Source organism: Myxine glutinosa, chromosome 9, assembly GCF_964187855.1.
Source record: "Myxine glutinosa chromosome 9, kmMyxGlut1.1, whole genome shotgun sequence".
Lineage (NCBI taxonomy): Eukaryota > Metazoa > Chordata > Myxini > Myxiniformes > Myxinidae > Myxine > Myxine glutinosa.
The window spans coordinates 49,170,498-49,197,997 of NC_136269.1; the positions used below are offsets into that span (position 1 = coordinate 49,170,498).

At 41.9% G+C, this 27,500-nt stretch overlaps 1 protein-coding gene across 5 annotated transcripts in view; it reads right to left on the reverse strand.

Moving 5' to 3' along the window:
- LOC137435412 (protein CBFA2T1) overlaps nt 1-27,500 on the reverse strand; it is a 192,076-nt gene that overhangs the window by 61,230 nt on the left and 103,346 nt on the right. For all 5 annotated transcript variants that reach the window (XM_068129183.2, XM_068129180.2, XM_068129182.2 and 2 more), the window contains 3 exons: nt 19,247-19,336; nt 9,759-10,015; nt 6,583-6,902 (listed from right to left, as the gene is read on the reverse strand). In XM_068129183.2, the coding sequence (XP_067985284.2) occupies nt 6,583-6,902; nt 9,759-10,015; nt 19,247-19,336 (667 nt within the window). The remainder of the gene's footprint in view (nt 1-6,582; nt 6,903-9,758; nt 10,016-19,246; nt 19,337-27,500) is intronic.

Genomic DNA, 27,500 nt, shown 5'->3' on the forward strand with positions numbered 1-27,500 from the left:
AGAGACAGGGAGAGAGACAGGGAGAGAGACAGGGAGAGAGACAGGGAGAGAGACAGAGAGAGAGACAGAGAGAGAGACAGAGAGAGAGACAGAGAGAGAGACAGAGAGAGAGACAGAGACAGAGACAGAGACAGAGACAGAGACAGAGACAGAGACAGAGAGAGAGAGAGAGAGAGAGAGAGAGAGAGAGAGAGAGAGAGAGAGAGCAGTACTCAATCAAGATGTGGATGAAAGCCTTGTAGGTGGATAGGAGTTCAGGTGTGCCAAGGAAGGACTATGTACGATGTAGGTCACCCAGTCGGTGCCGAGCTTTGGAAGCCAACTTTGAAATGTGGTTTGCCCAAGAAAGATCATGGCTGATAGTGCAATCCAGGAGTTTGAGTGACTGGACCTCAAGAGGATGAACTTGTGAAGAAAGTAGATGGGGTGGTGAGGGGGAGGGGTGTCGGGGAGGAGGGGAAGGGGAATGGGGGTTGGGGGAGTTTCCAGACGGTCCTTTTGGAGAGAGAGTGAGAGAGTGAGATTTGTCAGGATTGATGGACATATTGCAAGTGTTTGCCCAGCTTGTGATTTTATGAGGTTTGAAGAGAGGGAAGAGGCTGCAGCCTGCCCGTCTGAATGATGAAGGATGTCATGGCAGAGGGTGGAGTCATCAGCAAATAAATAAAGGGGATTTTCTTGAGAGTCAGAGCAATCATTAATGAAGATCAGGAATAGGACTGGGTCCAGAACACTGCCACGGAGGACTCCAGCCTTAACAGGGAGAGGAGATGAAAAGATTCCGTTGAGAGCAACATGTTGGTTACGAGAGTAGAGGAAGTCAGTAAGCCATGTGTCGAGTTGGCCTTGGATGCTATAGTCAGAGTTTGGAGAGCAAGGCAGGATGCCAGACTGTATCAAAGGCACAAGATATGTACAGAGAGATGGCCTTGATCTCATGTATGACATTGAGCGCCTGTATTCATTGTTGGGTGGGTTGAACTAGAATTAGTTTTGTGAACTCAAAAAAACAATTGCAAGTGCCAACAGTTTTAAAAAGCTCATTGGCAGTTGTATGGGCCCACAGAGTAACTGCCCCTCCCTCCACCATAAAAAGCCAGATTTGGGTTATCTATCTATTACGCAGACTGTGGCGATTGCATTGAGAAAAAATAGAATTCAGAAATAAAAAGCAAGGGTAATCGGAGAAAGCAGTGTGGAAGGTGTGAAACGGGTAGGGAGAGAAGGGAAAGGTTGGCATGCATGTAACTTGTGGGTGAAAGAAAGTAATGTATGTACCCAGTGTTCAAGGGATCTGCCACATTTATATAAGTAATAAATATATTGCCACAAGGTTATTAGGAAGGGTGATTAACCACATACTTGATATGTACATACCTGATGTGCATAGATGACAAAATACGGACGGAGGTACTTACACACACCAGGTACACATCGACGAAGGTGCAAAAGATTCACAAATACTCGTGCATGGCCAAAATAGAGTCAATATTGTTTATTTTAAATAAATTTGAGCTTGGAGATGCTGTTTGCTTTCCTCCACAGCAATACTCATCTACGTATACTTAGTTCAAAGATGAAGGGACTAAATAAATGAGATTTCAACATACGAACAAAGGAATAAAAAATGTGAAAGTACGATGGCAGATCCATATATGAAACCACTTAAGTGTTCCAGCTTAAAGTGTGAATACAAAGACAAACAGACATGACACACATGTGCACGCACTATCATTTTATATTGTAAAACGAAAGATGCATCGACACAAGGTGATTGGTATGAAGAGTTAATTAAAGAATGCGTGTGAGAGCAACCAGGGATTGATGGCATCAGTGCCCATGTTCTCAAATCCTGCTCTACTGTTCTTGCTTCCCCTTTGTCTGCCCTTTTCAGTCTATCCTTTCCCTTCATCTCCCTCCTCTGCATGGAAGTCAGCAAATATCACTCCCATATGCAACAAGGGTGCAAAAACAGACCCAACCAACTATAGGACATTGAGATTGCTTCCAATAACCTGGTGTTGGGCTAGCGGCTAGGGTGCCGGCTTAGGATCCTAGGATCCTGGGTTCGAATCCCGGTCGATCGCTGAATTAACGCCAGGGGGGTTGACTCAGCCTGTCATACCTTCCGAGGTCGGCTAATTGAGTACCAGTTCACTGGTAATTCCCTGGTTGTCGTTAAAGGCGGCAAAAAGGGTTGGCGTCAGGAAGGGCATCTGGCCGTAAAACATTGCTTCAAAAAGGGGACCGAAAAAACAACAACAACCACGGTTCCCGAAAAAGGCCAACCCCCGCTTTGCGGGGAAAAATGGCCTCTAAATGTGGTTATTATATTTTTTTATATAACAAGCAAATTCATATAATCCATCATTGCTTCTGATGTCAAATCTTTCCTGTTTTCAAACAGGTTGATCTCTCTCGAGCTTGTATTCCATTGTAGTCACAACTCTGGACATGTTTCTATTCCTCTATCAGCAATTGTTGGAGGTCCTCAACCTCAAACAGGAAGTTAGGACTGTCTGAGGACACATCTCAGGCATTTGACAGCCTGGCACACTGATTTGCTTGTCAAGTTCTCTGCCTGTGGCATTCAAAGCAAACATCATTCCTAGATTCCTGATTTCCTCCACTCATGCAGTCAATGTGTTGCTATCAATGGAACCCTCTCCTCCTCTCTCATAGTGGAGGCTGGAGTTCACCAAGGTAATGTCTCGCACCCAGTCTTGTTCCTCGCCTACATAAATGACATCTGCGTTGCTCTGGAAAACCCTCTCTTCCCTTCTGCAGATGACCCCACATTGTGTGGTTCAGTGCACCATCCAACCGCTACGCAGACTGCAGCTGCCTCAATCTCTGCTGATCTGGATTTTAATATATTGTTACATGGAGGGGGCGGGGAGGAGGAAGGTCCCTAGCTAAATTGTGGTAAGAATAGCATAGAACGTGTGACTACACAGCTTAGATTACTCCTGTAACAGGAAAAATGTCAGAGTAAGTAGTCTTGTTAAACTTGCACTGAAGAGGCAGTGAGTGCTAACTTTAAGACAGTGTGGGATGCATTTTTTGTGTAAAACCTCCTGTTTTAGGGCAAGGCCATGTGAGAACTTGGGCACAAATGCACAACTGGAAAGGGCATTGCATTAAAAGGAGAAAGCTTGAACTGATTGGCCGGAGGACCACAGGCCATGACAGAGCAGGCTGCAGAGCCCCAGAGAGGGGCGTAAGACGTTTTATTTGGGCCTTCCAATCAGAAGGAGTGGTCGGAGCACATCCACACAAGCAGACGGCCAATGAGCGGAAAGCACTTCCACAAAGGGAGGTGCCATAGTTTGCATGGGCCGGAACGGCATTTGAGTGCAACAGTTCAGCTTGAGTTCAGTTCTGTTCTGTTGTTGTGTAGTTTGAGTTATGTTCTATTTGGAGATGCACCACCTGGAATTTACCCACCCCTCTCTCTCATCCTGTATGGAGAGAGAGCCAGGAGAACATCACCTTGCATCGCATTCATACCTCTTCACCTCCATGCCCTGATCTGCACTGCATATGGCAAAATAAAGTGAGGTGCAGGTATATGCCGTCATGTGCTGTGCTTTTGCCAAGTTTTAACAAAATAAGACCATGTTTGTTCAAGAAATGGTTGGGGACACGTTTAATAACAAAATGGCCACTAGTAGGCCATTTTGGATTAGATCTCGAAAGAAAGTGACGTGCATATGTAAGAAATAATTCGCTATCGATGTGCCAAGTTTGAACAACACCGGTAAATGCAGGTCTGAGAAATGGTTGAGGTTGTGTTCAACACAGTTTGTTTTTTTTAACAACCAAAATGGCCGCCAGTTGGCCATCTTTGATTGCATCTAGAAACATGTATTGTCTTGGTGCCAAGTATGATCCAAATCAGTCCATACATCTCCGAGATATGGTTGCGGATGGACGGACGAGACCCAATCCATAAGCCCCCATTTTGGACCAAGTCCAACGGTGGCTAATAAACCTGATTTTGACGATAAAAAGCATTTTCCTACTTCCTGCACGTTATGCCACCAAGTTCGACCTAATTTGGCTGATTCGTGGGGAATATCAGTATTAAGTGAATGCAGTGTTATAAGCACCACTTTTCAGGATCCACAGATGGTAATAGACAATCTGGTCAGTCACTCTGTGCTACCGGACCCCGAGGATGTGACAATATGCTGCTATGATCAATGGAACATGTCATTCGACCATGGATAATCTCACCGTCTCACCCTGTCACTCTGGAAGGATCGGCAAAGCTAACCCACCCATTTATTTCAATGGTCAGCCACTGGAAGAGGTTTAGTCTCCAAGTGCTCAGCCTCACCATCATTCATGACTTGTCATAGGCAAACCACAAAGCAAAGCTGGTCTCCATAGCCAGTCAAAGACTGAGCATTCTCAGTTGATCCAAGTCTTTTCATGGAAAATCAAAGCCACTCAGTCAACAAGGTCTTTGTCCAAAACTTAATGGAGGATTGCTCTCCCCGATGGGCTGGTGCTGCATAAACGCACCGGTCTCCAAAGGATTCTATGGACTCCAGTGCTCAACATTATTGGAATCTCCTGCAATGAGGCAAAGTACAATGTCTGTTGCTTTCACATTTCAGGCAGGTTGGTGGTCAGTTTTCTACCACCTCTTCTCCAATATTACTCCCTCTGCTCTCAATCCCAAGACCCTCCCCCAGCAATTGCAGGGTGCACATATTTCTTCCAGTAATGCCCTTCTGGTTAAACGTCCATAAGCCAGACTGCACACCTGAACTCCTTCGTTATTCGCTTCTCCCATCTATGGCATCTCCTTCCAGTGGCCGGTCTTTCCCACTCTTCCCTCCTCCACTTCAAGTAGGAAATGCACTGCCATCTCATGTCATCTTGCATCCTGATCCATGATTTATATTACCCCCATTAACCCTCCCTAACACCCAACCTTCTAACTTGTAGGTCTCAGAGCTACCTTCCCTCCCCTCCTCTCTATTCTTTTCCTGTCTGTTCATTCCATTGATCCATTGCTGGTTGTGCCCTGTTGTTGCCCTGCTACCCCACAGTCAGCTGAACATTACTCTTCCATGCACCTCACTCTTGTAAACAGGCAAAACACATTACTGGCGATACAAGATGAGATATTTAATAGAGTTAAATAAAATGAGATAAGGAATACAGAGGTTGGGTGGGGTAGGGGAGGTATTCAGCCATTATTGTAAAAAAGATTTGCAAAGTAATGGTAGAATTGTCAACGTCTCTGCCTCTTATTCCCCTACCGCAACTAATTGGTGTGATCCTTCGAGCCAGGATAAAGCCGATATAATCAGGACAATACCACCAACACAAGGCACTTGCATTTAGGCAGTATGCACATACATGTGATGTAGAAATAAGCTTTCTTGCTGCATCAACCAATGAAAATGAAATAAATAAGCAGAAAAAAAAACAATTTCCATTTTAGACTTGGCTTGACTACAATTTGTGTTAACTGGCAAATTTAATTTTTTTTTTAATTTTCATTCATGTTAAATTGTTATTCAGAACACATCTGCTCTTTCACATTCACTCAATATTGTGCAGTTTACCCTTTCCCTCCAATCCTGCAGTTCACGAACCTGGTTCACACAATCATAATTATTTAATGGAGACGTCAATCATGCAAAATTGCTGCAATAGGACTAATGTGGCCTCGTCATCAGGATTTGAACACATCCCACATTCGCCTTGCAAACCACCATGAAGCAGCAGATTTAACAACTGAAACTATTGTATGCACACCATCCTCATCAATTATGGGTACCTAACTTTCAGATATCATGATACTGAAGGATTTGCAAAAAAAAAAAAAAAAAAAAAATGCTTCCCAAATTAATCATAATCATCCTTTAATAAAATGCGATTCAAATTATGTAAATGGCCCCTTTCTGTTCCAAGAAAATTGTCAATTAAGACAGCTGTGGATGTGGCCTGCATAATCAAATTGTACAGAAAAAAGTTGAATTGAGAAGGGGGAGTGCCAAAGAGCCCTCTGCCCCTACCCCGACACTCACACACACAAAATGGCTCAAATCTAACAGTAGTTATCACAAGTAAGGAAGTATTCATCAAAGAAAATGAAGAAGACACCATTGCCTTCATAAAATACCTACCCTATTGCCTTTTCAAAGACGTTCACTTTTCAAGAAGTGAAAATGGTCATCCTCGCAACCCGATAAAATAGGTAAACCACCATTACATCATCCTATTTACTTGGTGAGAGGTAAATGTCAGTCTTTAGTACGTGGCAGAGTGGTAGCAGCACCTGGTAATTGGAGTAGCCGCAGAAACTCTTTGGGGAAAAGGACGTTCAGGTTATGCAAGACAATCACTACCAGTATATTAGAAAATAAAAATTACACATGGGGGGGGGGGGCTCTATTGAATATTTAAGCCCCAGACAGTATTCAATAATACCAGCGTTAAAATGTAATAAATTCTAGTATGCAGATATCTTCCTTTAGGTGCTAGTAATCAATGTCGGAATAAACGTGACGTAACTTTATGATCAAATCACGACGATGGAATCCTGTTTCTAATCCTCACCTAGCGAGCGATGCCGCTCCCTGAGATGAGAGTCCCGGTAATGTGCAGAGGCATGCGAGTGTGAGTGCGGCCTTGCCAGAGCGCCAAGACCTTCAGGGCGGGGCCCATGCGTGGGATAATAGGACGGCTGGCTGCCCGAGGAGGTTGGCAAGGGTGGTGGCAGCGGAGGGGCCAGAGGCATGGTCGGCACAGGAGCATGATGGCTTGGACCAAGGCCGTTTACAGCCTGGCTGGGGTTGAAGCGTTGCCCCGGGCTGACAGTACACGTCCGCTTACTGGCTGGCACCATGGAGTCTCGATCATTCCCATTCTCCCTCATGCTGATAGATAGGATTTGGGAAAAAGACAATGTTGCTTTGTGAAACAATTTCAAAAGCCTCAACACACTACACGTGGCAATCTTGCCATCAGTCAGCCAAACCTTTATGGTACACACTCGTGAAGGTGTACAAGGACAAACATCAAAATATCAAACGATCCACAAGCAAAATGACATTTGTAACCAGTAAACTTTATTCTTCTGTTGCGATAATAATCAGAGATGATGAAGCAATAATCATTGAATTTTGTTCTCAAAGTTCAAGCAGAAACTCCAACCATTATTATCACAATCTTAAAGACCTTTCATTTGTTGCATACAGCATAAAATTTACATAATGGAAATAACTGTAAATATGATGGAAAGAAATATATATATATATTTTAAAGAACACAAGTAAAGAGGGGGTGCATCTTGTATTAATTATTTTGGATGGAATCTTTAAACCAGCCATCCCATCTGCATTCAGTTTGTATAAGGGTAGATGTTACATGTACCAGGGTATATCTTCAAAAGGAGTAGGCTATTATGTACCAGTATTATGGCTAAATTGTCTGCTTGATGGAAAGGGTACGATCGCACTTCCTCCATAAGTAGGATTGCCAGAACACGATGGGCCAAATAGCCTTTACTGCCTACTGCGACATATCCATTGTCAAGCATCACAACCAAAACATATTTAAACCAGTTCTGATAATTAACAGGAAGAGTAGGCGCTCGGATGCCCAAATAAGGGGAAAAAGTTGGTGCTCAATACCTTGGGACGAGGAAGTGATGAGGCCAGAGGTAGAACGAAAACGAGTACATTGCAAACTGACGGTGTGGACTGTATGTGTGGCCCATTTTGTGACAAGTATTTTCGAAGGTTACTTAGAGTGCTTGCATGACAACAAATTCGCTCAGAAAACGGATAGTTACAAAAAAAATCTCTATGCATTTTGGAGGTGATGTGTTGGCATAATTTATGTACAGGACATCAGCGTCATGTTGCATTTAGGGTCCATGTTGCTCCTTTTGTTATATATATATATATATATATATATATATAAAATTAGGGTAAAAAGGAACCTATACAATGGCGAGTAAAACTGTTTTTTAACTGACCATGAAGCAAAGCCTCACACAGAAGTTAGTCCTTTTCTATGAAGCAGCCAGGAAAGTGACCTGTATCTTTTCCAGCAGTGATGGATGAGTTTCTGTATGCCATTGCAACAAACGCCTTATATTTATTTATTTCTTTATATTAACTTATCCCCCACACGAGGCAGTTTTGCAATCGTGTGTGTGTGTGTGTGTGTGTGTGTGTGTGTGTGTGTGTGTGTGTGTGTGTCCGTGCCATAATTTATTTTTAACCATTTGAACGTTTGTCATCAATTTTCAAGAAAGCTTTAATATGAGAATATGGACAAGACAAATCAATAATTTTGTCAAAGGTCAACGTCACGTAGAATAGTCAATTTTCATTCGATTGATCCAAAATTTTAAGAATTTTCATATTGGGTCACTCACTGAATTTGTTCACCAATAAAACGCTGGAAGCAGATCATTTTGAGGTAAAAAGGTCAACATCACAAAATTGTCAATTTCCATCTGATTGACTTGAAATTTGAGCAGGGTTTGCATAGTGTCATTGAAGCATACTAGGGCATGCCCGTACTATATATATATCTAAAATTATATCCCCCCCCCCTCTATTTACATGAAATGGTTTGGTCCATGAAATGTTTTGGTCCATTCGCAACGCCAAAGCGAACGGCGAACGCTTTACATGAAATGGTTTGGTTCATGAAATGTTTTGGTCCATTCGCAACGCCAAAGCGAACGGCGAACGGCTTGCGAGTACAGTGACAATCCCCCCCCCCCCCCCTCTATTTACATGAAATGGTTTTAATTAGTTTTAAAACATAGTTTAACGCCAACATATGGCATGCCCGTACCCGTACTATCCGTAATGGCGCACGCTCTCACAGGAGCTCCGGAAGGCGGAAGGTCGCATATCGCAGGAAAGCGAAAGAATCGCAAATTAGTTTTAATTAGTTTTAAAACATCGTTTAACGCCAACATAGCGCCAACATAGTTTGCCGACGGGAAATAAATGAATACGCTCTCAAATGTGCCATCCGAGGCAGAGTGTGTTCGCCACGTTCGGCACACGTGATAGCTCGCTGCTCTCTGATTGGTTGAATCGTTTTTTGGACATAGCTCGGTAACTACTTCTGCGATTAATTTAAAACCTTGAAAAGGCACATCCTCGGGTCCCCAGCAATATACCTGGCAAGTTTAAAGTATATCGGACCCGTGGTTGTCGAGAAACAGCGGTCACAGACAAACACACACACAGACACACACACACACACACACACACACACACACACACACACACACACACAGATTGCTGGAATTATAGATAGATAGCTTTTGAGGTCAAAAGGTCAAGGCCAACTAAAATGGTCAATTTTTTTTGGTATTATTATTTTTTTGCTGTTTTTGTCATGCTTTGCTTATGGAAGAATAATTAGAAGTCTGAATATAAAGAGGGTGCGGATGGGCTTTACATTTTCAGATGCTTTCTAGTTCTGAATTTTTTTTCCAGCAGAATACTCTTGTTAGTCATCTCAAACTTTATAATCATTCATTAATTTCCAGTTATATTTTAAAGTCTGCACACTGATATAAAAGCTTGAAGCATGAAAGAAATGCACGAATAGACAAGTACATTTGAAAGAACAAAAAACAACAACTATATTTACGTTATTCTTTGTGACTTTTACTTGGAATTGCACAAATTTTACATGTGGAAAAAAGGTTTAAGTAGACTATATGAAAAATTTAAAGAGGTTCAGCATTCAGCAAGTACCGGTCAGGTGTACGACGTTTTCCATTCTCGCCAACATCAAGGAGCATCTCCGCAGAGTCGTACGGAGGGGATGGTGGACCATGAGGAGGACCCGCCGGGCCAGCAGGAACAGGTCCACCGTGGTGTGCAGGGGGCAACAACCCGGGGGAACCGGCATCAAGTAGCAGGTGCTGATGCTGAGTCAGATACTGGGCCGGAGATACTTTTGCAAGGCGAGCACAATGCAGGAGCTCTCTTTGCAGCAAAGGCAGATTTGCCTGTTGTTTGGGAAAAGGAGAATTGATGCAAACACATATAATTGTAATAATAAAAACTGACTATCATTAAAAATCATGACTATACAGTCGGGGACACTCCTTTTTCAGCAGAATTATACAGATAAACATTTTTCCCACATCAAAAGGGATCACCCAATGACAAACACTTTATAATATAAATAAAAGAAGGCAAGTGAAAATGCTGCTCTTTATTTTTCTTTTAAAGAGATTGCCGTGACCGGAACAACCATTCATCATGCCATCTCAAATCGCAATGTCTGGGATTAAACAAGAGAGTTTTGCAGAAGGGGAAAAAAATATCCAAACGCAAAACAAATGTTAGTCCTACAGCCAGCTCATATTCTACACGTGCGCAAAGCCGTGTTCCAGATGGCTGAGGGTTCCACAAATAGTAAACAAGAGATCAAAAGTGTTCGTTGAAAGGTTTCGGCAAAAGGTCAAAGTCCACCTGCAACCTCTCAGGCTGCAGGCTTCTGGATGACTAGTCGAGCAAGAGCAAAGGGTTGAAGCAAACAGCTACTCAGAACTTGTCAGTGTCAGTAAGCAATATACATTTGGCCACAAATCTCAGTTTATGTCACCTTTGGAGCATTCATTCAACAATGCACAGCAGCTGTGTACACGTCCAAGCTGCAGAAGGTTGGTGAGAATGTTGGAAACGAAGCCTCAAAATAAAGCATTTACAATTTGCTCGAATAAACAAAGAAAGCAAAATCTGGCATGCAGCTAAATGGCTTGCCAAAATTGTCAAACTGCTTTATGATAAAATAATTTCGATCACGATTGGTCGAAGAGAGTGGCATAATTATATGTCAACAATACAAACATCAACATCTCGAGATTCTGCAATGCTGTCCTCGAGTCTGATGGCAAGGAATGCACTCATGGCCAGGACAATACATCTGTTGGCGCAATGGTGAAGAATGGTAAAAGAAAACATTATAAGCAGAAGAATGCAGTTCAACAAAAAACAAGAATGACCGCACCGCGGTCACAACCTGAGACAAAATCCGGTAATGGGCCGATTGGGAAATGCGCATTTAAAGCACTCTTAGAAGAGGAACTGTGCGATTGGGAAACATATATTTAATGTGCCATTGAAACTCTTAGAAGAGGAACTGTGCGATTGGGAAACATATATTTAATGTGCCATTGAAATATTAACTAGACACCTCACTGTGCGTTCTGAAGGGCTTCATTATACCTTACCATTATTCGACATATGATTCGATTTTTCTGGGTCCCTCATCATGAATAACACTCGACCCAAACAAAGACAATGGAAATTTGACGCAACAAACCAAGGCAGTGTATTATAATCAGCAGAGGCCAATAGGCCTAATCTGTGAGGCCATATCATTTTGTCTTGGTGCTAGGGTGGGTGGAGTCGAGCAACTGATGCAGATGTGATCCGGCAACTATCTGAACAATGGGTGCACATTTAAAAAAATTCGACCTCCAACATGAATCACAATAACAACAACAACAACAACAACAACCACCACAAAGCAAAGCTCTTCTCGACCTGTGACATGTTGCAGATAAAAACTAGAAAGGGCAATTAGAGATTGCAGACCCTCTCCAGGACGAGTTTTCACTGTTTTTAAGGCTTTTGTGTTAAAACAAATATGGTGGCCGAACCACGTGACCGATGACGTCATCATTTTTTCCTCCACCAATTTATCCCTAGATGATACTCAATAAATTTCATCTTGATCGGATGAAGTTTTGTACTTGTCGAATTATGACGTCATAATGGAGGCACCTATGACATCATCATTAACATATGTTATTCCTCATGAGTTATTTAAAATGAGCCATGTCTCATTTTTTTCTATGCAGTGCTTTCGGAGATAAAGGTACAAAGTTTTTCGGTTTTTCCAAAATGGCGGCCATACCACATGACATATGACGGTGTTGGCTTAGTGGTTAGGGTGCCGGCTTGAGATCCTATGATCCTGGGTTCGAATCCCGGTCGATCACTGAATTAACAACAGGGGGGTTGACTCAGCCTGTCATCCTTCCGAGGTCGGCAAATTGAGTACGAGTTCACTGGTTATTCCCTGTGTGTCGCAAGAGGCGACTAACAGGGTTGGTGACAGGAAGGGCACCCGGTCATAAAACATTGCTTCAAAAAGGGGACCAAGGTGCCCGAAAAAGGCCAACCCCTGATCTGCGGGGAAAAATGGCCTCTAAAGGTGGTTCCAAGATGGCGGCCATACCACATGACATATGACATCATAATTATCATTTTAAAAAATCCACAGGTGGAGTTGCAGCTATGGTGAAAATTTCCTGTCAATCGGACCAACTGTTCCAGATAAAATCATATTATTCTGTGCAGACAAACAAACAGACAGATGAAAAATCACTCATAGAGCGACACTTGCAAAAGGGAACAAAGTAGAATGGCACTCAGTCGAGCATCCTTTTTACCTCACAAATAATTGGTGGTTGAATTATGTGACCTGATATGCAAATAGTCTTCAAATTAAGTTGATTCGATGAAAATTGAGGATTTGAGAAATTTGGGCTATGTTGACTATTTTGGCTGATGTTGACGTCAAATATAGTTGGTGGTTCGTTTCAGTGAGCTGATATGAAAATCCTATTAAGATTTCAAGTCAATCAGATGAAAATTGAGGATTTATGAAATTTGAAAGAAGTGGTTGACCTTTGGTCTATGTTGACCTCAAAAATAGTTGGGGTTGAATTCAGTGACCAGACATTCAAATCGTCTTCAGATTTTAAGTTAATAAGATGAAAATTGAGGATTTTAGAAATTTGCAAGAAGTGGTTGACCTTTGGCTTATGTTGACCTTTTGGCCGATGTTGATATCAAAAATAATGAAAATTTAGGATTTTAGAGATTTGTAAAAAAAGTGGTTGACCCTGTCACCTATGTTAATCTCGAAAATAGTTGGTGGTTGAATTCAGTTAGCTGATATGAAAACTTTATTCAAATTTCAAGTCAATCGGATGAAAATTGAGGATTTTAGAATTTTGAAGAAAAGTGGTTGACCTTTGGCCTATGTTGACCTTGTGACCGATGTTGACCTCAAAAATAGTTGTTGGTTGAATTCAGTTAACTGATATGAAAATGCTATTCAAATTTCAAGTCAATCGGATTAAAATTGAGGATTTTAGAAATTTGAAAAGGTTGTTGACCTTTTGGCCTATGTTGATCAACAAAATAGTTGGTGGTTCAATTCAGTTAGCTGAAACGTAAATCCTATTCAAATTTCAAGTCAATCCTATGAAAAGAGGATTCTAGAGATTTGAAAAAGTGGTTGACCTTTGGCCTATGTTAAACTTTTGACCGAAAAAAAAAAGAAGATTTTGTTGGACTACGAACCCTAACATTTGAAGTTTTGTGAAGCTCGGTTTAAAATTGTGACCTGTAGGCAAGTATAAGTTAGCAGACAGACAAACCAACACACACACAAACACACAAACCGGAGTGATCAACATACTTGTCCAAAAAAATTATTTTTGCCAAGTAACAAAGACAAACAGACAAACTAGAAATCGGTCAGAGACCGAGGACTTGCCAGGATTAAAAATATGGCGGCCGAACCACGTGACCGATGACATCATTATTTGTTTTCTGAACTAATTTATTCCGAGATTATGCTCAAGAAATCTTGATCGGATGAAGTTTTGTACTTGTCAAATTATGACATCATAATGGAGGCACCTATGACATCATCATTAACATATTTTATTCCCCATGGCGAGTTCATTACAATGAGCCATGTCTCAATTTCTTCTATTCAGCACTTTCGGAGATATAGAGGTGCAAAGTTTTTCGGTTTTTCCAAGATGGTGGCCGAACCACGTGACCGATGATGTCATCATTATTTTTTTTTCTCCACCAGTTTATGCCGACATGGCACTCAAGAAATTGCATCTTGATTGGATGAAGTTTTGTACTTGTCGAATTATCAAATTATGACGTCATAATGGAGGCTTTGGGCCTCGAGAGTTAAAAATTGGGCACAGTCTATTCCAGGGCAAGACAAATACGTGTGTAAAGTATGGCGATTCTATGTGCGACGGTGTAGACATAATACTGTGCACAAACAGACAGACACAGATAGACAGACAGACAAACAGACAGACAGACAGACAAACCAACCAACCAACATACTTGCCGGAATCTTTTCCGGCAAGTAATAAACGGACTCAATTACAAAATCCTCTCCTTAGGCGAGGGTAATAACACGCAAAAATAAAAGAAAACAAAGATCAAATCCCATAGTTTGCATCTGGAACCATCCACCATCGTCCACATGAGTTTATGTTTCGATCTAACCGGTCATCTAGCATTTGTAGGTGGGAGGGGTGGGGGGAAAGGGGAAAGGGGTGGAGGGGAAGGGTTGGGGAAAATCACTTGGAAAAGATATCCTACTATTCATTTGTAATTGGTCACTGGCTTTGGCACAAATACAAATTTTTATTACAGACCTTAGGCATTGAAAAGCTGCATATATCGAAAATACAGTTTCACATGGAGCACGTCGCCACCATTAGAACATTTAAGTTGCATCAGATTTGGCAATAAATGTGAAATGTTGCTCCCAGAGTGTCGGCTCTATGACAGATGACATAATTTGCATTTTTGCTATCCCCAACCCTATCCCGTTTAGAATCCTGGGTGGGCATGGGCAACTTGCTATTCATACAAAATAGGGCCACTGGACCTGCAGCTTATCTGGGCACTGGCCTAATGTTGTGATGCAAATTTGGTAGCATTCTAAATGGTGGGTCTGGAAAAGTAGATTTTTGAAGGAGTTTATGCAATTTTATCATAAATTGACTAAGTCGGCCATTTTGACAGATTTCTGGTCAAGTGATCGGCATGACCTCCACAATTTATCAGGACCATGTCCTAATGTTGTAACCTAAATATGGTAGCATTCTGACTGGTTTGTCTTGAGAAGATTTTTGAAGGAATTTATGCATTTTCCCCAAAAATTGACCAAGTCGGCCATTTAGCCAGACTTCTGGTCAAGTGATCGGCATGACCTCCGCAATTTAACATCCCTATCCTGGCCAAATGTTGTAACCTAAATTTGTAGCATTCTGACTGATGGGTCTGGAGAAAAAAAAGATTTTTGAAGAATTTTTCTAAGTCCATTTTGACACTTCTGGTCATGTGGCCGGAATGAGCTTGGCAAATCCCCGTTAGCAGTCAGGAGCGGAACCTTGATGCCAAATGTCAGCCGGATCGGTCCTGTTGTTTGGCCAAAAAAGTCGAAATAGACGGACGGATGGTGCACGACGGCAATACCTTATCTGGAATTCAAATTCCAGATAAGCTAATAATAATGATGATGATCAGTGGTTTATAATCCTATAGAACCAGCAGTTGCATCTAAAAATGTACTTGGAACCCCAACACCCCTAAGCATGAGTGAGCATTAATGTATAATGAAGAACTAGAGTTTCTGGTGAAGGTATGGTGCCAATGTGCGTTGGCTGACAGGTAGAACGACGGATGAAATCAACAGTACGATCGAGATATGCCAACCACAGTAGGAAACAAGGAGAGAGGCTGACGTTATTGGCGTTAACTCTTCGGTAAAGCAAACAAAGGGTTTTTTTTGTATACAAGATCGAGGCTCGTGTAAGGGCTAACATTAATGTAAAAAAAAAAACAGACAAATAAGACAAATTAAAGGGAGCGGGAGACAAGATGGGGAGAGACGGGGAAGCACACAAGTACAACATTTGAGAGCAGGGACATCGGGAGATCTGTGGGAGGGAGAGGGCTTGGGGGGAGGAGGCGTGGGAAGGGGGTGGGGGGGGGGGGGGGGGGGGAGAGGTAAAAAATAAAACACATGTACACTGCTAGGACTTCCAGGAAAGAAGTCGGTATTTCAGAAAAGTGGATCTGGGGTGAATTAACAGGGGTAGAAAAGATCAAGGTTTTGGATTGCGGAAGATAAACCCGGAAAGTTAACACCCGGAACGTCGGTTTCTCCTTGCTTCTCACAGCGGTTAGCATACCTGAATCGACGTCCTGTTCATTTCATCCATGAGCATCAATGGCTTAGCACGTTTCAAAATCCCTATGCCACAGCAAAAGTAGTCTAATATTATGCGAGTGCACGGTCTTCACAAGCAGGACAGGTATCTGGATTATATAGAATTGTATTAATTAGCCAATGGTGTTAAAGGGGGATTGGCTAAAGATCTTCCGATATATTTATCGAACCAAAACAACTTTATCATTTGCGTGGTTGATTTACATGTGGATTGAAAGCATCAAAACCCCGTTTGCACAAGATCATGACACATGATACGGTTTTCATACACAGACACGATGATAAACGCGAACGCAAGGCATCGCTTGCGCATTTGGTTGTTATTCCAGAAATGGGGGAAAATATAACAACATCAACAAGTCCTGGCTAATTCAGTTCAGTGCAATGCAGGTACACTGTGCAGTACAGGTACGGCATGCTAAACGTGAGATGACACACGTCCCCGTTACACGGTCCAAGTCCGACCTTATTGTGGGCACATCAAGTTCATGTTTTTTTTTTGAACACAAAAGAGCCCCTGCTGAAGTGTTTACACAACCAGCTCCATGCCACTCTGACTGATCCTAGTGCGGCCTAGAGGTAAAAGCAGGAACTCTTAGGTACATGTGTGTACCTGAGCGACCTCGGTCTTAACAAGATGGCCAAGAACGTGAAAATATTATTAATAGCAGTATCAGGTAATAATTTAGTCGGTTACACACATGGTGAGAGATTCAAGATTTGTTTTGTAGTCTTAATGTACTTCAATGCATTATGTTCAGTATTGTGTACCATCACCCTCCCACAGTCCCCATCTAGTGTAGACTTATCAGACTTTGGGGAAACTAATAACAACAGGGCAAGTTGCATCAGCTGCATTTTTAAAAGGTCACGTGCAGAAAAAGTGCATTCGCAGCCAAGTTGTGTGTTTTACACGCACTTCTGACTTCCATATCGACTAGCTGTTATTAAAGACTTAAATCAAGATATGTCTTCAGGTTTCATTGATTGACATTTTTCTTTCCCTCCAATATATTTTAGTGCCATCTCCACCCCCCTCCCCTTCTTCCCCCCCCCCCCCCCTCCTTTCACCCACTGGCAGAAACCCTGAAGACCATAGCTTATGCACACAGCAACCAAAACATATGGTAGAGTAATGCAACAATGAAGAATCAGAGAAATTATTGGTTACTTCTGTTTTGCGAATTGGCTGTTTGTAGCATTCGTTTGCTGATTGGTGCAGTTTGCGTTGCAAAAAAAGTTTTTTTGGGGTTTTTTTTTCCCCCCCAAAAAAGTCCAAAAAGTCCTTTCCTCTTGGCACACAGGTATGAACAATAAACGCTTCCACAGGACATTCTACCGAAGCTTGAAATAAATTGTACTCTTTATGGACGACGGGCGTTCACTAATGGAGCATCAATGATCAATCTGCACCTTCTTGGTTTGTCCATGCCGTGACAACAAATAGGATACAAACACATGTTGATTACCAACAAATGGAAGCTCGCTTATTGTGTAAGACACTGACTTTTGTCACATATACTCAGCACTGCACTTACCTTAACATTATACACAAATGTTGTAATTCAATCTTTGATCAACCACCTTCACCTCCCATCCCATGCAAAACAATTATCTTCACATCCCCCTCGCCCCCTCACCTCCACGATCGAGCCGACTCAAACGAGCTTATGCAAGCACAACAGGCATGACATGAAGGGTGTCGGCAATGAAATTGTGTGGGAAATTCACAATCGAGCGAGAAATGAGTGAACAAAGAAAGAAAAAGAAAACCAATGACTTGGCAATCCAACCTGGGAATTTCCTTGGGGAATCTAATCTAAGCAAAATTTCCACCATGGCAGTAAACTCCAATCAGTAGAATACAGACTTACCTAAAAATACAAGACGTTGTACAGACACATTTGTGGGTTAAAACCTCCCTTTCCCTTTTGGCCATTTCATTCGGTGGAAACAGATGGAATGCACATGTGGCCTGCGGAATGTGAGCAGTGTGATGGCAGATTGGACCGACTTCTCCATAATGCCAACCTGTCTTTGTTGACCGCAGAAACACATTTGCCAGCAGAAACAACCATACAGTTTTCCAGTGCTCCCGGAGATGTTTTTCTTTCTACAGCACAGGCGACAAGCTTAATCGACGTAATGACTTCCATGCTTGGTGGCCGGCTGTACGGGCCCGGCCAGGTTAAGGCGGCTAATGACAGCGAGGCCCGGGCCCACATCTGCCTCGAGTCATGCCGGGGCTCGCGGGAGAAGCAAGGGCTTCAAGGAAAAACACACAAACTTGTGATGAGAGCGATTGTGAGAGGCCACATGTATGCCACATGGCCGTAGGTAGCCCATTCAAGCCCTGGCCAAAATTCTAGGCCTTTCGCCGTCCGTGTGGCCGGCACGGGCAAGTCAAAATAGCTGTGCTTGCGCACGCAAGCTCGGTTGACACTCCCTCCGATCGACTCCACACGAGGGGATAAAAGCAAAAGGTTTCTGGAACCCATCATCACACACAAGTCATCGCTGTTCTGAGTAGGCAGTTACAAGGCAGGCACCAGGAACGCAAAGCCAGATGGCGCCACGCTGTGGGCCTCAATGTGCCTGCCCACTGTTGTTCTTGCTCTGCAAATTTCCAGGCCCAGTGCTTTTCCATTTGCACAGAGGAGATCCAGGAGTGGTTTTGCAGGTGCACACAATATGTCAAAGCCAATGTATGACATTTCAACGTTATGGGTTCAAATTGTGGTTTTCACCAAGGTTTCTCAAAAAGAACTTTCCATTTCCAATACAATATCCCTTCAACACAATGGCAAATACAATACAGGGGCGAGATGGTTAGAGCAGTAGCATTATCATGAATACATATCTGAAATCAGGGATGTGGAGTTGTTTTAAATTTATTTCATAAGATATTTTCATTGAGAAAATGACACGATGACAAATGAAACTATAGCGATAAAAAGCTGAAGCATCAGCATAATCTATTCAGGGTCAAATAAACTTATCAAAAAAGGGGAAAAGGGGAAAAAAGCAAAAATAAATCCCCGTTAGGTTTTATCGACGCAACAGACTATTCAAAGCAAAACATTTCAAATTATATCTTGGGGAAAAAAAAAACCTCAAAATTACATTATGGTCAAATGATGAAGAACTAATTGTGATTCACCTTTAGGAATGGGATGACGAAAGGTCTCAGTGGGAAATTTGTCGCTTCCTGAAGTTTCGAATGGAAATCTTCAATGGTCAGAGTGGATGTCTGGAAAATAGTTAATCAAATTATTGCACTGTTACCTTCATATATCTTCAAAGGTACTATAACTGGCTACTGTGTTTCTAAAATAGAGCTGTGTAATCATTTTCGCCTCGAGTCATGAGAGACTGGAATCTATCATCACGGACTAACTGAAATACAAAGCTATCAAAATGGTACATCACGCACAAGCTCTGGGCATAAACATATGACAGGAGACATGGTTGAGGAGACAGGAGACATGGTTGAGGAGACAGGAGACATGGTTGAGGAGACAGGAGACATGGTTGAGGAGACAGGAGGCATGGTTGAGGAGACAGGTGACATGGTTGAGGAGACAGGAGACATGGTTGAGGAGACAGGAGACATGGTTGAGGTGACGGGGTGGAGGCGACGGGGTGGAGGAGACCGGGTGGAGGAGACCGGGTGGAGGAGACCGGGTGGAGGAGACCGGGTGGAGGAGACCGGGTGGAGGAGACCGGGTGGAGGAGACCGGGTGGAGGAGACCGGGTGGAGGAGACCGGGTGGAGGAGACCGGGTGGAGGAGACGGGGTGGAGGAGACGGGGTGAAGGAGACGGGGTGGAGGAGACGGGGTGGAGGAGACGGGGTGGAGGAGACGGGGTGGAGGAGACGGGGTGGAGGAGACGGGTGGAGGAGACGGGGTGGAGGAGACGGGTGGAGGAGACGGGGTGGAGGAGACGGGGTGGAGGAGACGGGGTGGAGGAGACGGGGTGGATGAGACAGGGTGGAGATAGGAGGATAAGAGCTGTTAAAGAAAGGGGGTGGGGAAGGAAAGGAAAGCTCTGATGAGAAGGCAATAGAGAGAACAGGGGGAATATTTTGGTAACGCTACCAAATGGGGATTGGTTTGTTTGTACCCTTCCCTCCAGGGCTTCAAGTAAGCAGGGCACCACCATATAATTTCAACATGCCTATACTTGTGATCTTCTTTACCCCCATTAATGCAAGCCTTACTTGCAAGATACTAGCTAAGTTTCCTCCCCTACTCTTTTGTTACGAGTTAATTCCCTCCCTTGTTGTGTCCAACCAAAAACATCCTTTTTTCTTCTGTCAGCTAGCTTTTCCATGAGCCTCGACATTGTACACAAAAATAAAACAGCAGCAGTTAAATGGCAATCTTTGCATGTGCAATACATTGATGGTCACTTAGCAATTAAAAGCCAGGAAAAATAGAATCTATGCAGCATCCCAGATTATTATTCCATGTAAAACAGACCATACAAAAAGAATGAAAATAAACAGTTCTGACTACATTTTGGATCAAGCAGTGGACAATAGATCGAGGCAAAGTGCTCAATATCAATGGAGAAGATGAAATGTCCCATCCCAACCGGGTATGGATGAAAAAGTCAACGAAACCCAGTCATCTTTGAAGAGTGATCAGAAGGTATGCGGTACCCGTGCACAACAAATCAACACAAACAATGAGCCTTTTTTTATTTACAATTGTAATCTTTTAATTGAGCACTCATTTTCTTTCTCTCCTTCTCTGCTATGACTCGCATATAAACACGAGGATACAATCTGCTGAGACATTTCTATTTATTCGGAGTTTGACCTTTCGTGTTCTTTGATTTTCTACCCGGCCTGGAAAATTGCTCCATTCAGGTCAACAAAGTTCCAAAAACTTTTAGTGAAACAGCCTTTCTTGTAATAAACTCGTCTTCCCGACAAAGCAAAGACAATTTAAGTGTGCCGCACAAAACCTTGTTATTGTTGACGTTGCTTTATTATTGTACATCTGCAAGTATTTATATGTGGAGTAAAAATAACTTTACTTTTTAATATGTACTCTCTTTCTCCCTGATGTGTCGGCCTAATGTAAATGAGGCATTTTCTCAAAAGTACCCATCACACCACATGGTTTTAAACATTATAGACTCGGCCAAAAAAGAAAGAAAAAAAAGACGTCTACATTTCAAGTTTTGTTTCAGCGATGAAACGTGAAGTGTCACATTGTGGCCAAGACCGACGCATCGAATGTTACTTTAGACACTTTTACTATTTTATGAGCAATTGTTGATTTTTGTTCCGATAGAACTCTCTGAAAAATGCTTATGAATTATTGTTCAGGTCATTTACATTACGGCAATTATTTATAAACTCGTCTTCTATTTGGTCCTTCGGTCTGCTTTATCACACCATTCTTAACGAGTCATCTTGGAAGGAAACTCATCTCAAACTTTTCAGAAAACATGCAAAGAACAGTGAAAGCAAAGCTATGAGGCACAGGACATATATACCAGGGTTGCCCAATAAGTTTTGCAACACTTTCTATACTTCAGTACAAAAATCAACAGCAAATGTCTGCAACTTATTCTGTGGTTAATTTTGAATGGCCTGCTTACTACTGCAGCACCGCGGAACAGTACGTTTTCTCGCGCATGCGCAGGGGGGTCGTCAAAATAGCGGTGTCGCAATGAGCGTTTTAAACAACGGCCTGTTATTGAATTTCTTGTGGCGGAGAAGGAATCAGTAACAAACATTCACAGGGGGTTAAAAATGGCAGTGCTGTTGATAAAAGCACCGTTAGTAGTTGGGCTTCACGAATTGCGGGTTCTGGGAAAGGCCAAGCAGAGCTCAGTGATGTGCCTCACTCTGGCCGGCCAACAACAGCAGTCACTTCGGCGTTGCTTCGACGTGCTGATGAACTCGCTCAAAAGGACCGACGGATTACAACCAAAAGGCTTGCAACTGAGCTCTCGGTATCGAAGGGAAGTGTGAACAACATTATTGATGCCTTAGGATTATTAAAAGTGTGTGCAAGTTGGGTTTCCACGAAGCCAAACCGACGATCACAAAACTTTGCGGAAAGAGGTGTGTTCAGATTTGCTCTCCCGTTATGAGGCTGATGGTGAAAGCTTTTTGTGACGGATCGTCCCTGGGGATGAAACATGGATCCATCACTTTTAACAAGAGACCAAAAGACATTCAACGTAATTGCATCATCCAACTTCTACTCAGAAGAAGTTTAACGTTACCTCTTCAGCAGGGAAAGTCATGGCCACTGTTTTTTGGGATGCAGAAAGGGTGATTTTGGAAGACATTATGCCACGTGGTCAAAACATTAACTCAGGTCTGCTCATTCAAACTCATAAAAAATTGCAGACGCGTTTTAGGAGAGTTCGACATCACAAAAATGTTGCCGAAATCCTCTTTCAACACGACAATGCACGACTACACACAAGTTTGAAAACACAAGAAGCAATCACAAAACTCGGATGGACTGTTCTTCCCCACCCACCCTACAGCCCAGATCTTGCTCCCTCAGATTTCCACCTCTTTGGAACCCTCAAAGATACCCTCCGTGGGGGAGGGTTTGGGAGTGATGACGAGGTTATTGAAGAAGTGAAGAAGTGGCTGCGAGTACAGGATTCAGACTGGTACAAGAAGGGTATACATGCTCTTGTTTCTCGCTGGCGCAAGGCAGTTGAAGTTGATGGAGATTATGTAGAAAAATGAGGAGTGTCATAAATACATCCAGTTATCCGACGAGTATGTTCAAATAATTATATAATAAATTACCAGCAATAAAAAAATTGTTTGCAAAACTTTGGCCAACATTCATACATATACACACTACTCACAATAAGTTAGGGATATTGGCAGGTTCTTCGGTGTGGTTGATTTTGTGTATTAATCATGTAGAAAAAAGTTGTTGGTCCTAATTCTCTGGTTATTAATGAGTGTGAAAAAACACAGCATTCTTGATTTCAATACCATAACCCGAACCCCTATAATAAAAAAAAACTCACTCCCACAATATCCCTAACTTATTGTGAGTAGTATGTATATACTACTCACAACTCGTGCACTTTGACATATATATATATATACATCTACATCGACATCTACATCCATCTACTGTCACATGAAAAAGTAAGTACACCCCATGTAAAGTTTTGACTTTTTCTACATATTTCAACATACAGCTATTTGATCTTCATTTCAACAATATTGACAGATAAAGGTGATATAAGATAACAAATATCATGAAACATTTACATTTTGTAGTACATTGTATAATTTAAATATACATAAATGCAAATTTCGCATGTGGAAAAAGTAAGTACACCCTTGGCTCTAATAGGTGGTATTGCCCCCTTTGGCAGAAACAACCTCAAGTAGGAGTTTCTTATAACTGTCTACCAGTCTCTGACATCGACTGGGATAAATTTTTGCCCACTCCTCCATGTAGAATTCTTTCCGCTGTACGATGTTTGAGAGGTTTCTTGCATGTACAGCTCGTTTCAAATCCCCCCACAACATCTCGATGGGATTTAGATCCAGGCTTTGAATGGCCATTCCAGAACCCTCCATGTCTTTTTTTTCAACCATTCCTTGGTGGATTTACTGGTATGTTTAGGGTCATTGTCATGTTGCAAGGTCCACCTTCGGTTGAGCTTCAACTTTCCGACAGATGGCCTCACATTATCCTCAAGCACACTCTGGTACAATGAAGAATTCATAGTGGATTATATAATGGTGAGCTGCCCAGGCCCTGATGCAGCAAAGCTGCCCCAAACCACAATATTTCCACCACCATGCTTTACAGTTGGCATCAGGTTCTTGTGGTCAAATGCTGTCTTTGGTTTTCGCCAAACATGTCTTTTGGTACTGTGGCCAAATAGCTCTACCTTTGACTCATCTGTCCAGAGCACATTGTTCCAGAATTGCTGGTCTTTGCCTCGGTGTTCATTGGCAAACTTTAGTCTTGCCTTGATGTTCTTTCTGGACAGCAATGGTTTCCACCTGGCACACCTCCCATGTAGATCAAATTTATGCAGCCTCTTTCTAATGGTAGACTCGTGCACTTTGACATCAACAGTGGCAAGAGCTACCTGTAGGTCCCGTGATGACATTCTGGGGTTCTTAGAGACTTCTTTCAGCATCTTGCGGTCTGCTCTCGGGCTGAACTTGCTGGGGCGGCCTGGCCTGAACAAGATGGCAGTTGTTTGGAATCTTCTCCACTTGCAGATGATCTTCCGGACAGTCGAATGATTGATTTCAAATTGTTTGGAGATCTTTTTAAATCCCTTCCCAGACTCATAGGCATCTATAACCTTCTTTCTGAAGGCCTCAGAGAGCTCTTTTGATCTAGGCATGGGGATGCCGCACACTTCAACAACAAAGAGCAAACCAAACTAAATGTCTGAGGTTAAAATAAAACAGGTTCCTCCAAGATCATCTCTAACGATGTTCTAATAATTTGCACCTGAGCTGGTGCACCTGATTCTAATTTTAGGTATTTGAAGGAGTGATAAATGTCGGGGTGGACTTACTTTTTCCACATGCGAAATTTGCATTTATATTTATTTAAATTATACAATGGACGACAAAACGTAAATGTTTCATGATATTTATCATATTATATCACCTTTCTCTGTCAATATTGTTGAAATGAAGATCAAATAACTATGTTGAAATATGTTGAAAAAGTCAAAACTTTACATGGGGTGTACTTACTTTTTCATGTGACTGTATATATACACAAAGAATTAAGTTAAGCACCCCTACACAACGAATTAAGGTAAGCACCCCCTAATATATAGTCTTTGTGTATATGTATACATTGGCATATATTCTAAGGTATGTGAGATCAAATAATGATTGGTATGACATTAGCAATTATCCATTGATGAAATTGAGTGATCAAAGTGAAAAAAAGTGATTGGTTGAGTCAGTGATCCGATCACGTGGGTCCTACACACGTTATTGACGCAAAGATCGCTAGAGGTCTTCTCAGAACAATGACTGTACGTTAGAAAACATAAACGTCATCCACACTGTCCGTGATGGACCTATAGCTCCATACTTAAATTGAGGTGAAAATATGCCTAAAATTCCCAAAAAATTTCACCTTAAATTATTCAGAATAAAATATTGAAAACGGCATGATTGTTATGTTTTTATGTGACCATAATATCACTTCTCCAGAAAATATAGCAATATCATGGGTATATTACACTGTTTTGACGACAACAAACTTGTAATGTGCGAGGTTGTAAACAAACGTGGGGGGTGCTTAACTTAATTCTTTGTGTATATATGTATGTATGTATATATATATATATATATATATATATATATATATATATATATATATCTATCTCGATCTATCTATATATGTATATGTATATCTATATATCTATATATCTCGATCTATCTATATATGTATGTATATATATATAATATATATATATATATATATATATACATACATATATATACATACATATATATACATACATATATATATACAGTGGAACCTTGACTTACGAGTTTAATTCATTCTGTGACCGAGCTCGTAACTCAAATTGCTCGTTTCTCAAATCAAATTTCCCCAATAAAATGCATTGAAATGCTATTAATCCGTTCCAGCCCGCCAAAAACCACACCAATTTTTTTTTAAATATACAGTATATATAAAAATATCTCGCGCTTTATATTTCACCTGTATGCAGCATACAAGTTGGCAGGATGGCCTGGACTGGAGGTACGCACACTTGACTCTAAAGTCTAAACTGTCCAGCCTGGGTTTGAATCCCGACCCAGCTATAACCTGTCATGGGTGAATCACAGGCAGGGTGATTCATCAATGTGTGTACCGCGAAACTGGGCACCCCGTTTGCGTCCCATTAGTTGTTGGATGTTAAGGATCTCACCGTGTTTTCCACAAAGAGAAGGCGAGCTATCGCCGGCACTCTGAACAAGTTGTGGCCTGGCATGGCATGAACATGAAAACATGAACATGAACATGAAATGTTCGACATGAACATGAAATTTTCCAAAATAACCAAAATGCGAAAACAAAAATGCAGCGCTATACGGCAGAGATACTGTACTTGCACGGCAAGATAACCACATGACCAGAACCCACCTGGTGGCGTAAACTCAAAATAACCAACATGCGAAAACAAAAATGCAGCGCTATACGACAGAGATACTGTACTTGCACGGCAAGATAACCACGTGACCGGAACCCACCTGGCGGCGTAAACTCAAAATAACCAACATGCGAAAACAAAAATGCAGCGCTATACGACAGAGATACTGTACTTGCACGGCAAGATAACCACGTGACCGGGTGGCGAAAGCTCGTAACTCAGATCTCGGCTCGCATCTCAAAGCCATAAACCGCCCGAGCGACGGCTCGTATCTCGAAAAACTCGTAAGTTGGGGCACTCGTAAGTCAAGGTTCCAATATATATATATATATAACTATATATGTATATATATATATAACTATATATGTATATATATATATATATATACAGTCACGTGAAAAAGTAAATCCACCAAAAGTCACGTGAAAAAGTAAATCAAAAAGTAAATCCAAAAAGTAAAGTTTTGACTTTTTCAACATATTTCAACATACAGCTATTTGATCTTCATTTCAACAATATTGATACATAAAGGTGATATAATATAACAAATATCATGAAACATTTACATTTTGTAGTCCATTGTATAATTTAAATAAACATAAATGCAAATTTCGCATGTGGAAAAAGTAAGTACACCCCTACCTTTATCACTGCTTCAAATACCTAAAATTAGAATCAGGTGCACCAGCTCAGGTGCAAATAATTAGAACATCGTTAGAGAGGATCCTGGAGGAACCTGTCTTATTTAAACCTCAGACATTTAGTTTGGTTTGCTCTTTGTTGTTGAAGTGTGTGGCGTCACCATGCCTAGATCAAAAGAGCTCTCTGAGGCCTTCAGAAAGAAGGTTATAGATGCCTACGAGTCTGGGAAGGGATTTAAAAAGATCTCCAAACAATTTGAAATCAATCCTTCGACTGTCCGGAAGATCATCTTCAAGTGGAGAAGATTCCAAACAACAGCCAACTTGTTCAGGTCAGGCCGCCCCAGCAAGTTCAGCCCGAGAGCAGACCGCAAGATGCTGAAAGAAGTCTCTAAGAACCCCAGAATGTCATCATGGGACCTTCAGGTAGCTCTTGCCACTGGTGATGTCAAAGTGCACGAGTCTACCATGAGAAAGAGGCTGCAGAAATTTGATCTACATGGGAGGTGTGCCAGGAGGAAACCTTTGCTGTCCAGAAAGAACATCAGGGTAAGACTAAAGTTTGCCAATGAACACCTAGACCAGCACTTCTGGAACAATGTGCTCTGGACAGATGAGTC